Source organism: Podarcis bocagei (assembly GCF_964188305.1).
Source record: "Podarcis bocagei genome assembly, chromosome: 7".
Lineage (NCBI taxonomy): Eukaryota > Metazoa > Chordata > Lepidosauria > Squamata > Lacertidae > Podarcis > Podarcis bocagei.
In genome coordinates, this window is record NC_138132.1 from 83,970,723 (window position 1) to 83,986,607 (window position 15,885).

A 15,885-nucleotide genomic window follows, 5' to 3' on the forward strand; every position below is an offset into this window, starting at 1 on the left:
TCTCAGGGTTGTGGGTTCAAGCCCCACGTTGGGCAAAAGAGTCCTGCAATGCCGGGGATTGGACTAGATGACTCTCACGGTCCCTTCCCAACTCTACAAGTCTATGATTGATTCAAACGGTGCTTGGGATACGTGGTCACGACCCCGGCTCTTGAAGTGTGCGCCATACATGCAAGTGTCTCAGAGTTGGCAGCTAGCTGTTGAGCACAGGAAGAAGCTGCAGGGTCAGGCCAGGGACTCTGGGGCCACAGGCAGAGATGGTTCTGCTGGTGTCTCCCTGTCTTGGTAGCAAGAGAAATCCTTTTAACTGGAGATCCTGCCAAGGACTGAATCCCGAGACCGCCTGTGCACAAAGCAAGGGGGTCTACCAGGGAGCTACAGCTCCTGCTTGCTTGTACAGTAGATGCTCGGGTTGCGAACGTGATCTGTGCGGGATGCATGTTCACAACCCGCAGTGTCCGCAACCTGCAGCGGCACGACTGCGCATGCACGGGTTGAGATTCGGCGCTTCTGCGCATGCGCGACTGCCGAAATCCGGAAGTAACCCATTCCTGTATTTCTGGGTTTTGGTGGTCCGTAACCTGAAAAAACGCAACCTGAAGCATCTGTAGCCCGAGGTGTGACTGTATAAGTGATGCAGTAATAATGTAGCCCTCCAGATATGCAGGATGTTACATAGAGTATGAAAGGGGATTTCCTCCTGAGTCCATAGGACTATAGCAAGCCAACAGGAGCCCCCTGAAGAGTAAGACACTGGAACAGCAAGGTAGGCGGGCTGCATCCTGACCACTACATTTTGTAGCTTGGTTCACTGACTCGAGCCACCTGGGACTGCTGGCTCCGCAGGCCCTGCAAGACTGTCTGCTTTCATTTTGCAGTTCCCTGTAGATGCAGGTAGCAGGTTAAGGTGCTGGTTTTGACCTTTAAAGCCCTACGCGGCCTAGGACCCACGTACCTACGGGACCGCCTCTCCTGGTATGCCCCGCGCAGGACCTTAAGGTCCACAAATGACAACATTTTGGAGGTCCCAGGTCGCAAGGTGGTTAGATTGGTCTCAACTAGGGCCTTTTCAGTACTGGCCCCGACTTGGTGGAATGCTCTGTCACAAAAGACTAGGGCCCTGCAGGACTTGACATCTTTCCGCAGGGCCTGCAAGACAGAGCTGTTCCGCCTGGCCTTTGGTTTGGACTCAGTCTGACCCTTATGTTTCCCTCCCCATATGGTTTTGATCTATGGGCTACTTTAAAATGAGGCTGCATTTTAAATTGCATTTTAACCTGTATTTTAAATTGTGTTTCCCCCCCCTATTATGATTTTACTGTAATTTTACTGGTGTTAGCCGCCCTGAGCCTAGCTCAGGGCGGGGTATAAATAAATTTATTATTATTATTATTATTATTATTATTATTATTATTATTATTATCCAGGGGGTGGGGCAGGGGAGACCAGAGAGTGAGTGGGATTGCCATGTGACCAAGGAAAACAGCCAGGTCTGCTCTTGTGCCTTTCGTAGTAATTTGAACTCATCAGTGTTTTAGTGTTCTCTCTCTCTTTCTGCAAGGAAATTTCCATAATATAATGAACGTTTGTATGTTAGTTTCCCCAATATCTGCAGATTTCTGCACCCTTTGCCCTAATCTGCGCATTTTTGGATAACTGCACTGAAAAATGTGGTTTGGGTTCGTGTTTGGAAGTGGAACTTCTGTATTCGCAGGAGGACTGAGCCAAATTGCTCCCTAGAAAGGGCAACTCGCCCTTTCATTTTTCAGCCACAGCCTGTTTTTGATCGCCCGCCTCCAGTCGGTGTCCTTTCCCCACCCAGAGGTGCAGAGCAGATGTTGGAAGCACATGGAGCTGGCACTCTTGATGCCCTCAGGAGACCCCTTGGCAGCTTTGCTCTTCCTTCTGTGGCCTGGTGTCCTCTGCTCCGCTCCCTTCTGTTGGTATTTTATTAATTTTGCTTCCTCGTTTCACTTGTGTGGTGATACGGAAGGGGGGGGGCATGTCTTCTTCACCTCCTTCTTCACTACAATGTATCCATTTATTTCCAATTGTCAATGTCAAAAGGGACTAAAATCTATAAAATTCATAGAAAATCAATGTGCCAATTTGCTCAATTTCTCTAGGACTCCATGACACACACCCCTGTCCTCCATAATCCCTCAAGCAAGGTGTCAAGACCCTAATCCTGTCAAACCACTCTGCCAAGCCTTTCCTCCGGGCAAGGCCAGGTGGCAGACCATGCATACATGGACCATTGTCTTCTCATCACTGGGACTCAGGATGTGCTTATCTGCACATATCTCCAGCTCTGCATATTCCCCCCTCCCTCCTCCATATGTTAATCCTGTGTGACCCAACCTCTTCTTAATGTATTCATGATGTAATCTGTGTAACCCAACCTCTTCTTAATGTATTCATGATGTAATCTGTGTAACCCAACCTCTTCTTAATGTATTCATGATGTAACTGGGATGTATTTTGCACTGTATTCTGGGACATGGAGGGAAATTTCAAAAGTTCATGTCACCCCTTTCTCGCGGTTCAATCTCGCCTTGAACCTGTTGCGCAATAAACTTGGATCTTCTGCAGTTTGCTCCTGTCTCCGGCTGAGCTCATTTTCCTCCACAGGGACCTGCGGACTTAGTCCGACGAGCTGGGTGGCAGAACAGCCTCGCACCCAGATTTTACCGTAACAGTGGGAAGGCAAATATCTATTCCAGCAGAGAAAATCACCACCTGTGCGCAGCTTATCTCTCGAAGCTTTTAGACAAGGCTGTGTAACTTTCTAGATTAAACAATAAGGCTGCCATACGCCAGGATTTTCCTGGACATTACTGGGAATTGATGGCTGGGAGAATTTCTGAAAGGTGGCACTTTGTCCGTGATCTTAGGCAAGTCAATCAAAAAATCGAAATCACAGTTTTTGGCGTTATTTTAAATAAAAGCTCAACAACTTTAGGGTTTGTCTAAAACAAGCTCAACAGCTTTTGGGGTGTCCTGGTTTTTACTTTTTGAAATGTGGCAACCCTAAAAGGATGCTTAGGCAGACTTTGATTAGCTATGTCTGAGTTTGAGTTAAATTATCTATGTTTGAGTTTGAGTTAAATTAGATAGCCTGGAGCATTCTTCCTCAACTATTTTTCTCCTGCCCATCTTTGAAAAGATCAAAAATGAAAACAAGAACTGCCTCTAAAAAGAGAAAACTGCCTATTTACTTCACCGAGATGAAAAGGAAGCGTTTGTTCAGCAACAGTGCCATCTAGTGCCCCCAAATTCAAAACATTAGTGAATTTAAACAATGGAAAAACACATCTCTGGTTCCCCCCCAAAAAAATCCATTTAAATTCTTTCAGAGAGAGAAAAACAACACAATAATTGCTCAGAAATGTACCTCTGTTATCCATGAAAATCTTGCAATAATTTTTATTATATTTTTAAAGAAAGGTCCCTGACTGGGCCTATAACCTTTATTGGGATGGTAATAATTTAACCCAGGAAAAGCTAAAGCTTTAAACTTCACTCACCTGAAACTGGAGAGATAAATTGTTTAATCAATTATGTTTTTAATGTTTGATGCCATATTGTGTTTTAATTTGTTGTAAGCCGCCCAGAGTGGCTGGGTTAACCCAGTCAGACGGGTGGCATCATCATCATCAGCATCCTCTCCTACTTACAAAAACCCACCCTATAAATTATGGGATGGGGGAGACCAGGAGGGGCCTCTCCTCCTCCCTGTTGGCTGTTTTGGGCATTGGACTCCAGAGGCTCAGATTTGCTGGCGCATTCATTTGCTTCCATGTTCACTGATCTGTTCCGGTTTTCAGAAGAGGATGCGGTGGGGAGGATTTCTCCAGCACTAGAGAGAGAAGCCCCCGCTCCAAGCTTTTGCCAGCTCAGATTCCACTCCCCACCTCCCTGCAATCCCTTTTGCAAACCCACCATTACCTGTTTGTGCCCCTAGAGAGGACAGCTCTACCTGTCCCCAGTTCCTATAACAGCTGGAGAACCACTACCACCCCCCTATCTGATGCCTGGTTCCCTGCGGGCATCTCTGTGTCCGCTGTGGCTCAGCGGGAGAGCACCTGCTCTGCATGCAGAAGGTTCCCGGTTTGACCCCCGTCACCACCCACAGGTAGGATGGGGAATGTTCCCTGCCTGAAACCCTGGAGCAGGCATAGGCAAACTCGGCCCTCCAGATGTTTTGAGACTACAATTCCCATCATGCCTCACCACTGGTCCTGGTAGCTAGGGATGATGGGAGTTGTAGTCCCAAAACATCTGGAGGGCCGAGTTTGCCTATGCTTGCCCTGAAGAGTCATTGCCGCCATTTAGTGCTGCCAAGGCTGAGCTAGATGGACCAACTGTCTGAACTGGCACAAGGCACCTTCCTATTTGACAAAGCAGCCGTGCCGAAGCAACTCTGCGCATGCTCAGTTGTCGCCAATTGCTTCATCTGTTTCAAACCAGACTTGGCTCACAATGGGGGAAGTCACTGAATCTGAACTGCGTCGTCATCCCTGACCACAAGCCCAGCTGGAGTCTGGCAACATCTGGAGGGGCACAGCTGTCCCGTTGTGATAGGAATTTTGAGGTCTTAGATATATGGTAATGTTCATAATTGTACCAACCAAGCACGTACGTAGATCAGCACAGGAAGACCAACCTGGAACCATTTTGATTTCAAAACTGAGTAAATGTTTTCTCTGCAAGGTCAAAGTGGGAAACCTCCACATTCAAAATTTCTGTTTTAGACCGCCTTTTTTGTGATGTAGGTGTGATGTGTCTGAGGGGTGGTTTTAGGTTACCCCCCTTCTATGATGTATGTATGATGTTTCTGGGGGTGGTCTTGATCTACAGGGTGGCAATTTAAAATGTCTCTATTAGGGTGGGCACACCTTGGTTCCGGGTCCTCCTCCTTTCCTGCGGGCAAGGGAAGCACCCTGTTGCAACAGGTCAATAAAGATCAAGCTTACTAGCTGCTTTGCTTCTCAATATTCTCTGTTATTTTCTCCTACCAATAGGGAACCTATGTAAGGACTCTATATGGGCTCTTGGATACCCCATAAGGGAAACATGAACTCCTCAGGTACAAAAGCACTCCTCAGGTGCTTTCCCTGCCCCACCAAGAACTTACGATGTTACTCCACATTTTATTCATTCTCCTGTGATATACAGAACATGGGGCAATTCTGGCTGCCGCTGGAGGGTGGGAGAGAGAGAGAGAGAGAGAGAGAGAGAGAGAGAGACCATGCAGGAATGGGGGCGGGGTTCACACTGAGCAGCAATAATTGTGCACGGCATGCGGCATGCCCCACCCCCACAGATCATCGGCCGCAAGGGCACACCCCTCCCCTCCTACAATCTGCAGCCCCATATCTCACAGGCTCCTGACTTAGAGCTGAAAGGGGGGTTTGTGGCAGGGAAGGGGCTGTTCCAGGAACCTAAGCCCAGCTCATTTGCAAGGCAAGAACAACAATGGAGGGTCCATCTCCATTCCCCTCCTGCTTTTGTGCAACCTGCCAGAGGAGAGGGAGGGAAGTGGTGGCTTTGAGTTCACATAAAACCCGCCAGCCAGCAAACCAACAATCTCCAGCGCCAGGCTGGCTGTGGCTCCCTTCCTCGCCTGAAGTTTCGAGGTTTCCTCTTTGGCCCTCCTGTGCTAGCTGCTACCAGGGCTGCCCATCTTGGTTCCTCTGCTCCTCGGATGAAAATGTCCCTTGCCTGTTGCTCTAGCTGCCTGGGAAGGCCTGGGTGACACTCAACGGTCAGCCAGACTTCCAGAGTCCTTCCGGACCAGCCCAACCACAGGATCAGCGGACACAGAATGCTAGGTGTAGACTTGGCTTCGAATTCCCTGCTTAGCCATGATACTCCCAGAGGGTCCTCCGTTTGAGGGTCTTTCAGCACTCTTGAGGCGTTGCTTTTCCACAATCTGGAGGGCGTGGGATTAAGATGGTAGTTCCGCGCAGCCCCGGATGTGGCACCGAGAGGTTGAACAGAAAGCAGAGCAAGAAACCGCAAACAGCAGGAAGCTTCTAACTCAAGGCAAAGGAGCCCCTCTTCCAAGTCTCACTTGCACTTTGCCAGTCCGGAAAGGTCAGGTGTTGGCGGGGACGCAAGCACAGAAGACACAGGAACGCAACAATTCAACAGCCACGTTGTGTGGGTGCACTGTAAAAAGTGAGTCGGCCGATGATGCTCTTGTGGAAGGCGCCCAGTGTTTCTGTTTGAGGAGGGGCCCTGCTTCCAACCTCCTTCCACTTCCTCGCTTCCCCTTGGGCAGGATCAAAACATGAACAATATTCAGCATGCATGGGTATGGTCCTCAAGGCTCCCAGGAGAACACCGTTCCTGCAATCTAAGGGCATCCCTTCCACAAACCCCTGAGGCAGGTGAGCAAAACAGCACAGTCGCTCGGTTTTGCAGCGGGGACGGCGTTTCCACACATCTTAACACGGAAAGCGTGAGTTCTCGAAGCAGCCTGTGGCGGCGGGAATGGCTCTTCCACAACACACTGGATCAATATTGCGGATGCGATCCCTCTTACCAGGGATCTGTGCTAGAAACCCTCCGCAGAGGACCTTGCCTGCAAAAGTGCAACCCCGGCCTCCTCCCTCCTTGGCCTAGGAGACACTGCTGCCGAAACGCCCGCTGCTGTCCTCAAGTGAAGCAAAGGCTTCTGGGAGACAATGGCCTTGGGAAGGAGGGGGCCACACAAGCCAGCCTGTCCTCCAAGCCGTCAGAAGAAGGATCAGCCCTTCCCTTTGGGTTGGAAAGGAACTTGGGCTGGGGAAATGGTTGGCGATGCCATTTCCACAGTCCCTGCGGTCCATCTCTGAGGAGCAGGAAAAAGGTCGAGAGGGGAAGGCGAAGAGAGGCTAGGCAGGAGGGCCTCAGGACAGCCACAGAAGCAAAGTGGCCCTCATTGTAGCAGTGGCGGGGGGTGCAAAGGGCATGCAACCCTCAGCACCCCACGAGCCCAGCCTCTCTTGCCCACCTTCCTGGTCCTTGAAGGAGCCACGAGACTCTTGGCTGAGTTTGTGCCACTGACGGAGCCCTCTGGGAATCCTTCCTCCATTGCCTTGGCTGCGCCTCCTCTTCATCAGGGCCGATGTGTGTGGTCTGAAGTGGCTGCACCTGCGGGGGGCGCTAGTTCACGCTGCTGGGTAAAAGGCTGCTTGCTGTATAGGGAGGAGGAAAAGGAGGAAGAGGTAATAATAACAGTAACCGCCAATATATAAAACCAGGACAGCAGGTTCAGAGGTTTGTGGGAACCAGGAGCGGCAGTCAGGGGACAAAGAGGAAAGTTTCTTTTTCTGACCAATCGGGATGAGGCGCTTTCAGGTTTCTGCCAGAAGCTGTTCCAAGGCTGGATCTACTCTGACCTGCTTAACATTATTAGAACGATATCAGATCTATCGTTCTAAAACGTCACAGGACATACTTGTGAATTAAAGCGTTTTTTACCTTGGTTCCCCCCCCCCCCGGTCAAAACCCTGTCTCCCTCCTGCTGGCTGCTCTGGTGTCACATTTTAATAACACATTACGAGTGTTAAAAGTAGGATGTAATGTGTCCATATATGTTATCAAAGCAATTCCTTAACCCTTCCTTAACGTTAAAAACAGTGAGTGTAGATCCGCCCCAAAGCACAGAGGCCCAGGGCAGCTTCCAAATGTTGCTGGGCTGCGGCTCAAAGCTGCGTCCCTGAGCATTGGCCATGCTGGTTGAAGGGACCGACTGGAACTGGGAGTCCAGCCCCACATTGAGGGCGCCATTTTGGCTGCCTGTGGGTTCTGTGGCTCTTATTTCCATTGGCCTGAAACCCTCCCCACCTTGGTTCCTGCTTAGTTCTTTGCCCAGGGCTCAGCCTTGGCCTCAACAAATAGGTCCTGGGGCCCAGCACTCTCAGACTCTGCTCAAGTGAAGACAGGCCTCCGGGGGGAAGGGGGATCCTTGAACAAGAGGGCCAGATCCACTTAAACTGAACAACCTAATTTTGTTGCCATACCAAGAAATCGCAACTGCAAAAGAGCGATGGTTTGGCAGCAGTGAGTAGGGGGGCAGTGACCCTGAGATGTGGCTGGGTTGCAGATGGAGGACGGTGTCTCATGGACCAAGCGCCACTGAGGCACGGCGGTTCCGTGTGACACAGCCAGTGTGGCAGCGGGACAACATGCCCACACCCAGCACAAGGTCACTGGGCCGTGCCAGTGACTGGGAATGGACAACCACACTGCCATGGAGAAGAAACAATTTGTGGGACGGCCTGGAACACAACACCGGACACACCACAGCACGACAACACAGATGGCGCACAGCTACCCAGTAACAGGGGCAGGGCTTCGTTTCAGAAAGGGAAACAGGGATTGTTGGCTGCCAACTGCAGGCCCCCCCCCCCCCCCGCCCAGGCACAGAGGGGCTTCTCTTGCAGCAAGAGGATTCTGTGGGCAGCGGATTCGTGGCTATGCCAGTCCCCAGAAGGCCCAGAGACTCTAGCACGCGGTCTCCCTGGTGCTCCTCAGCCTTGTCCAGGCGGGATGAACTCCTGATTCCTTGTCGCCTCTCACGCACCGAGGAGGAGTGAGAATTGGTCAGGAAGGCACAGGAGGGGAGGGCGAGGAAAAGGGGCTATCCAACCTCTCTCTCTCTCTTCTCTCAGGCCCAAAGAGTCTCAAACTCTTCCACAACTGTGGGAGTGTAGCAAATATGCAGAAAGAAGTTCTGGTTTTGTCAGCCACACCTTCCGGTGGAGACGCCCTAGCCCCTTGCCCTGGATGTGCCGAGAGCAAAGGCAATGCACTCTGCCTATGCCCAGAGGTGCTCTTCTCTGTGGACATCCTACCAAGCCTCCACCCATCCCTAATGAATGGGGAGCAAGGACCAAGAGTGGACCTCGCCTCCTCACAAGGCAACACGTTTGGGAGTGGAGCAGGCTGGGTTTGTGTGGAAGAATCCCCTCCTGCAGACCCCACCTCTGCGCTCTGCTCCTGCTCCTGGGTTTCTGGTGTTGCAACAAGAAGACGGCACGGACAGGCAGGTGCTTCTTTCGCAAACTGACCTGGCGAGGGGGAGGAGTCGCCACTCACCGTCAGCAGCACATCCTGGTTGTCGGCCAGAGCCTGCTTGGCCAGGTAGCGTTCCCGCTTGATCTTCACCTCCAGGGACTCGGGGACGTCTGGGACCAGCCAGTCAATGAGGCGCAGGCAGAAGAAGACCACATGCTGGGAGCCGGGAGGAAAGTCCGGTGGTTAGGGGCGCCAGGGGCCTCCACGGCTCTTTGTGACGCTGTGTTATTCTCCCCATGCCACAGACGGGAAAACTGAGGCTTGGTTTGAAAGGGAATGCCACTCGGGCCACTCTGATCAGCAATTTAAGATGGAACTTCCGCCGGAGTGGTACCTATTTATCTACTTGCACTTTGATGGGCTTTCGAACTGCTAGGTTGGCAGGAGCTGGGATCGAGCAACGGGAGCTCACCCTGTTGCGGGGATTCGAACCACCCACCTTCTGATCGGTAAGTCCTAGGCTCTGGTTTAACCCACAGCGCCACCCACGTAAATAGTCATAAATACAGCCACTTGCCCCAGGCAGGACACCAACTTCATTTCCCCCCACTTATCAGCGCCAGCTGCCCTTCTGCTAGCCCTACCATGTGCTTATGTCCCCTCAGCCCCATACTGAGTCAAACCCTTGGGTCCACCTGCCTCTGTGCTGCCTACACGGACTGGCAGCAGCGGCTCTCCAGGATTTCAGGCAGGCAAGTTTCCCCCCAGCCCAACCTGGAAATGCTGCCGGCGGGGCTTGAACCCAGGACCTTCTGCATGCAGGGCGGCTGCCCTACCACTAAGCTACATCCCCCTCAAGACGCTCACCTCGAAGGCAATGATGAAGCCCAGGCGGATAGCTAGCAGCTTCCAGTAGAAGAGAGTTTGGCTTCCATGGGGGTCGCGGAAGGCCTTGTACCTGGGGGGAGATGCCATTTCCGTGGGTCAACAGGGCTGGGCGTGCATGTGTGTGCCAGGATGCATTCCCTGGGGCTGTGCGGGGGGGGGGAGCGAGGTCTCTGCTCTCACCGGCACATGGTGTGGTTGCCGTCCACGAAACTCGGCGGGGCATAGGCCAGGGTGAAGTTCACGTAGCCGCGCAGGTGGCTGTCGTACTCGTATTGGTACAGGAGGCGAGGGAGGAAGTCCGACGTGAAGGCAATGAGGAAGGCCTGTGGGGAGACAAGAAGACTCATATTGGGGGGGGAATGGGTGATCTATGTAGGGGTGCAAATATCCAGAGTGTGGGGGTCAGGTGTGATTGCTATGAGGAATTATGAAAGATGGAGCAAGCCATTTGTGTCAGCAAGGCCTCTCCTCCTCCCAGAGGGGAGGGATTGTGAGCGGGAGAAGCTTCCCAATGAGGCAGGGAGGCGTGCTCAGCTCCCTGCTCCTGATTGCTTCTGCTGCCGCGGCCAAGCCTCCCAGCCAACCAATAGGGCCGACTGGTGGGCGGGGCTTGCTGCATTCAAACGGCGTGGCAGCGCTCTGCTCCCAGTCTGTTCCTGTTTTCTTCGGATCTCCTGCCCTCCCTCCCTCTTAGGTCAGCTTCTTTTGCGTATTGACCTTGCTATGGATTTCGTTTGGTTGCCTTGGTTGCCCAAGGGGCCAGGTAGGACACTGTTGACATGAGCCAACAGTGTGACGCGGCAGCTAAAAAAGCCAATGCAATTCTGGGCTGCATCAATAGGAGTATAGCATCTAGATCAAGGGAAGTAATAGTGCCACTGTATTCTGCTCTGGTCAGACCTCACCTGGAGTACTGTGTCCAGTTCTGGGCACCACAGTTAAAGAAGGACACTGACAAACTGGAACGTGTCCAGAGGAGGGCAACCAAAATGGTCAAAGGCCTGGAAACGATGCCTTATGAGAAACAGCTAAGGGAGCTGGGCATGTTTAGCCTGGAGAAGAGGTGGTTAAGGGGTGATATGATAGCCATGTTCAAATATATAAAAGGATGTCACATAGAGGAGGGAGAAAGGTTGTTTTCTGCTGCTCCAGAGAAGCGGACATGGAGCAATGGATCCAAACTACAAGAAAGAAGATTCCACCTAAACATTAGGAAGAACTTCCTGACAGTAAGAGCTGTTTGACAGTGGAATTTGCTGCCAAGGAGTGTGGTGGAGTCTCCTCTTTTGGAGGTCTTTAAGCAGAGGCTTGACAACCATATGTCAGGAGTGCTCTGATGGTGTTTCCTGCTTGGCAGGGGGTTGGACTCGATGGCCCTTGTAGTCTCTTCCAACTCTATGATTCTATGACTTTTTTATCCATTTGGCAAATTGGCACCAGCCTCTTGGATTTTTCGCCTACCTCGTAGCAATTCGTCACAACTTTCTGGTATTGGCGGTTAGGCACTGGAATATGTGTGCTGTGTTGGAGGACTGGGTACGGGCCATCATCTACCCCTCCTCTTTTGGGTATTCCGTTAAAGGAATCCAATCCTGTCCGATGCCCTGCTGGTGGCTAGGGCCATGGCACAACCCCCAGTGACGTCATGGGGGAGCTTCCAGTTGTATTTGCATCAACAAGCTCCTCCCATTGGTTGTTAACCCTGATATTACTCCTGGCTGTGCAGGGTGGAGTCTGGTATCATCCAATGCCTAAACCAATACTACTCACATGCTGTAACCAATAAAAGTTGTGGCCTAATTTTGCCCATTAACCTAAAATAATGTGTCTGTTTGTCTTACTATAATCCTATGCGGTGGGCGGGTCCTTGACTCACAATGAAAGCATTGCGTTGACTGGGTTTGATTCACTGACAGTAGTTTCTGATCAAATCCCACAAGCCTCTGCACCTGACAGGCACGTACAGTGGTGCCTCGCAAGATGAAATTAATCCGTTCCGCGAGTCTCTTTGTCTAGCGGTTTTTTCGTCTTGCGAAGCAACCCTATTAGCGGCTTAGCGCTATTAAAGGCTTAGCGGCTATTAAAGGCTTAGCGGATTAGCGGCTAAAAGGCTATTAGCGGCTTAGCGGCTTAGAAAAAGGGGGGGAAGCGGAAAAAAATCGGAACACTCGCAAGACGTTTTCATCTTGCAAAGCAAGCCCATAGGGAAAATCATCTTGCGAAGCAGCTCAAAAACGGAAAACCCTTTCGTCTAGCGGGTTTTCCGTCTTGCGAGGCATTCGTCTTGCGGGGCACCACTGTATAAGCATTCTAAACACAGGCCAGTTGCTTCACCGGGCATCCTCAGTACATAAAGATAGTAGGTTACTTTGATGTAGTCTGTTAATCTTTAGATAGATCTTAAGGGCCAGGAAGAGAGTTCACAAGGAGATGGCAAATACTCTTTCCTTGCCATCCTTCCTTCCTTCCTTCCTTTCCTGCCTGCCTGTTTATGACCTCCGGGGTTTTGCTGAATGCATTCCTGTAGTGCTGTTTTATTTACTCTGAACTATGTATGCATGCTCAAGTAGGAAATTAGCTCTTTGTAGTTTTAAATTTGTCCCCACGTGGGGTTTTTGAAATGCTCAGAGGAAATCTGATTGGTTCTTACGAACACTGTGCAAAAAGTTCTTTTGTGAATAAAACGACCTGGGCCGAGGGGTGGAGAGGAATTATTATTGGCACTCCTCCCAGAGTCTTGCTGGTCAAGCCTCGTGTATATTTTATTAATCAGAGTCCAAGCCTTCCTTGCTTTGGGAACGCTACAGATCTAGGGGCCCTGTCACACCTCGAGGTGCAGCTAGAATAAAATTAAGAGCTGTGAAATCGGTTATGGTACCCTGGGCAAAAGATTTTGGATACAATATGTAGCTAAAAGAATGGGAGAGGTTGTGGGGAAAAAGAATAAAATTTACAGCATGTAATGCTTTGAAAGAGAATATGATGAAAATGATGTATAGATGGTATATTACACCTGTGAAATTAGCTAAAATGTATATGACAAGTAATAAATGTTGGAAATGTAAAGAAAAAGAAGGATCATTTTATCATATGTGGTGGGAATGTAAGAAAGTAAAAAACTTCTGGGAAATGATATATAATGAGATGAAAAAGATGTTGAAATATACATTTTTAAAAAGACCAGAAGCATTTTTTACTTGGTATTATAAGTGAGGACATTAATAGACAGGGCATTAAACTGTTTTTATACGCAACAAGAGCAGCAAGAGTATTGTTGGCCCAGAAATGGAAGCAAGAAGAAATACCAACGAAAGAAGAATGGCAGACGAAATTAATGGACTATGCAAAATTGGACAAAATGACAGGAAGGATTTGAAACCTGCGGGACCAGAGATTCACAGAAGATTGGAAGAAATATACAAATTATTTGAAGAGCAACTGTAATCAACAAATTACGCTAGTAGGACTAGAAGAGGTTTTGTAAGGAGGAATATACGAAATATTGCAAAGAAAAGAAAGAAGAGAGATATTAGTTATGATATTTAAATGTAATAGTGAAAGTAAGAAATGTAAATTAAGTGGAAAAGATTGGAAAATTTTCAGATGTGATTGATGGAAGTCAAAAAAATTGAATAACTCTGTTTCCAACTCTGCTATTCTATGCTTCTGTGATGAAATGCTTTCCCTTTTGGGCTTCTGCAGCCCCTACCAGCAGCCACTCGTCTTGGACTTGGCTTGGGGGCCAGCTGCTTTGGGGGGGAAGGGCTGCTGGGTGGAGAAGCCCCCTGCCCCAATCTCGGAGCTTCGTGGGTTCATGGGTGGGGTGGGTTATTGAGTTCCTTCCAGACTCACGTTGACGATGACGGAGATCTGGGCCAGGACATCCAGGATGAAGAACCAGACGCTGATGTCTTGGGCGCGCTCGGCCACGGGGCGCCGATACTCGCAGGCGAACTTCTGGGCGTCCAGGCGGATCTCGACCCAGTTGTTGAGCAGGGCGAAGAGCGGAGCCAGCGGGAAGGCAGCCACGAAAATGGTGATGAAGCCAAACTGGAGTACTGAGGGAGAGCAGGGAAGTTCATCAGGGTTAGATCGACAAGCCTCCCCAAAGGAAGGGGGCAGAATGGAGGCTGGCATTGGCGGCCCCTGACGTACAGCTCCGAGCTGGAGCTGGGGTGGCAGAAGGAGAACGGAGCGATCTCCACTTCCCTGTGGTGGTCAGGTGGGATTGCTATGAGGAATTACAAAAAATGAAGCAAGCCATTGTGTCAGGAAAGTTCACATGGAAGTGGTAAATGCCTATCTTTCTCTTTCCTGTTTACGACCTCCGGGGTTTGCTAAATGCATTGCTCCTCGATTCCTGTTTTATTTACCCTAAAACATGTATGCATGCTCAAGTAGTTCTTTGTATTTAAGAGGCTTCCTCTGATCTGGTTTTGTCCCCACGTGGGGTTTTCTGAAATGCTCAGAGGAAATCTGATTGGTTCTTACGAACACTGTGTAAAAAGTTATTTTGTGAATAAAACGACCTCGGTCAGGGGGTGGTGAGAGTCGCACTTCCTCCCAGAGTCTTGCTGGCCAAGCCTCGCGTCTATTTTATTAATCAGGGTCCAATCCTTTTGTGATGGCCTGGGAATTGGATTCAGAGGCTGAACCTGAGGAATCCCAGCCTGCACAGGAGTCCCCGCCTCCAGGACCAGCTGAGCTGGGGCTGGGGCTTGAACCTGAAGGGTCCTCACCTGTGCCGAATCCTCAGGAGCAGACACCAGCTGAATCTGCTCTGCCTCCGGAGGTCGAGGACCCATTGCCTGCAGGTGCTCCACTCTCAGCCCTGTCAGGGGAAGGTGAGGTTGCCTCTGGGTCCGGTAACCCTCCAGCCCCTCCTGAGCTGCAGAGGCTCAGGGCAGAGAGGCGGAAGGAACTAAGTTCTCACAGGAGTGCTCACCTCCAGGCCAGGAGAGGCGAGTCACCTGTGGACCGGGGCCACCCTATGCCTCAGGGCAGATAAAAGCCAGCCAGCCCAGTCCCAGGTTGCGGGAGCAACATTGTTGGTAGCCTGTTCCTGCCGGCACCCTGTCCTGCTCTTCTGCCAGAGTTCCTGACCTCACCCGACTCCTTGCCTTGGACCCAGCTTCAGCCTTGATGGACAGTCCCCATACCACACCCTCGACCTCGGACTGGACTCGGACCACGCCGCACGGTAACCCCCCAGGACCAGCACACCTTTCCTTTTTTTATTTTATAAATATTTATTAAAGTTTTCACAGTATTACATGATGAAAAAGAAAAAAGAAAAAATAGGAAATAAAAAACAGTTAAAAATAATTCCATCTTTACATCACTTATCTTTCATTTACTTATTTCCCGGACCTCCTCATACCTCCTTTTTTTGTATTCCAGTTCAATTTATTAGTTCAGCAATTCCTTTCCCTCCTTATTATCCTGATCTTTAATCTTAATATATTATAACATTAAATTTTTACCTATTAAAAATCCCATTTTTCCATATTCTTTTAAACCACCAGCACACCTTTCCTTTGCCTTCAGAACGCAACACTTCCCAGCCTCGTTTTTGCCTGGGAACCAGTCGCATCCCAGCAACTGGGCCATTACAGCGGCCTGGGAGTTCTCATGCAACGAACCGGCGACCCCACAAAAGACAGGACATTTTGCAAAAGGGAAAGCGATCGGAAAATGGACTGGCTTGCGCAGGGTAAGAACCCAAACCGGCTCCGCCCTCCCTCCCGCTTACCCATCTCCAGGTACTCCTCAAAGAGGCCTTCGCACTCAATCAGTTCATAATCTTCCTCCCAGCGCTTGGGCTCCTGGCAGATCTGACCCCCTCGCACCCGAGCCAGCTTCCTCTTCTGGCGCCAGGATTTCAGTTTCCTGCAGGGGAAGAAGTGGACAAGAGAGGCATTGGAGCAGGAGAGAGGGGCTCCCATTGAAAGGGACCCCCCCGAAAACATTAGGTTTTGTGGGGTGCTC

General features: G+C 50.3%; 1 protein-coding gene across 1 annotated transcript in view; it reads right to left on the reverse strand.

Moving 5' to 3' along the window:
- Window positions 1-6,311: 6,311 nt before the first annotated feature.
- LOC308592050 (anoctamin-7-like) overlaps window positions 6,312-15,885 on the reverse strand; it is a 28,193-nt gene continuing 18,619 nt past the window's right edge. The window contains exons 18-23 of the mRNA XM_081203320.1: window positions 15,650-15,786; window positions 13,750-13,955; window positions 10,078-10,220; window positions 9,877-9,967; window positions 9,063-9,225; window positions 6,312-7,184 (exon numbers count right to left, since the gene is read on the reverse strand). Of these exons, the coding sequence (XP_081059446.1) occupies window positions 7,153-7,184; window positions 9,063-9,225; window positions 9,877-9,967; window positions 10,078-10,220; window positions 13,750-13,955; window positions 15,650-15,786 (772 nt within the window). The 3' untranslated portion in view covers window positions 6,312-7,152. The remainder of the gene's footprint in view (window positions 7,185-9,062; window positions 9,226-9,876; window positions 9,968-10,077; window positions 10,221-13,749; window positions 13,956-15,649; window positions 15,787-15,885) is intronic.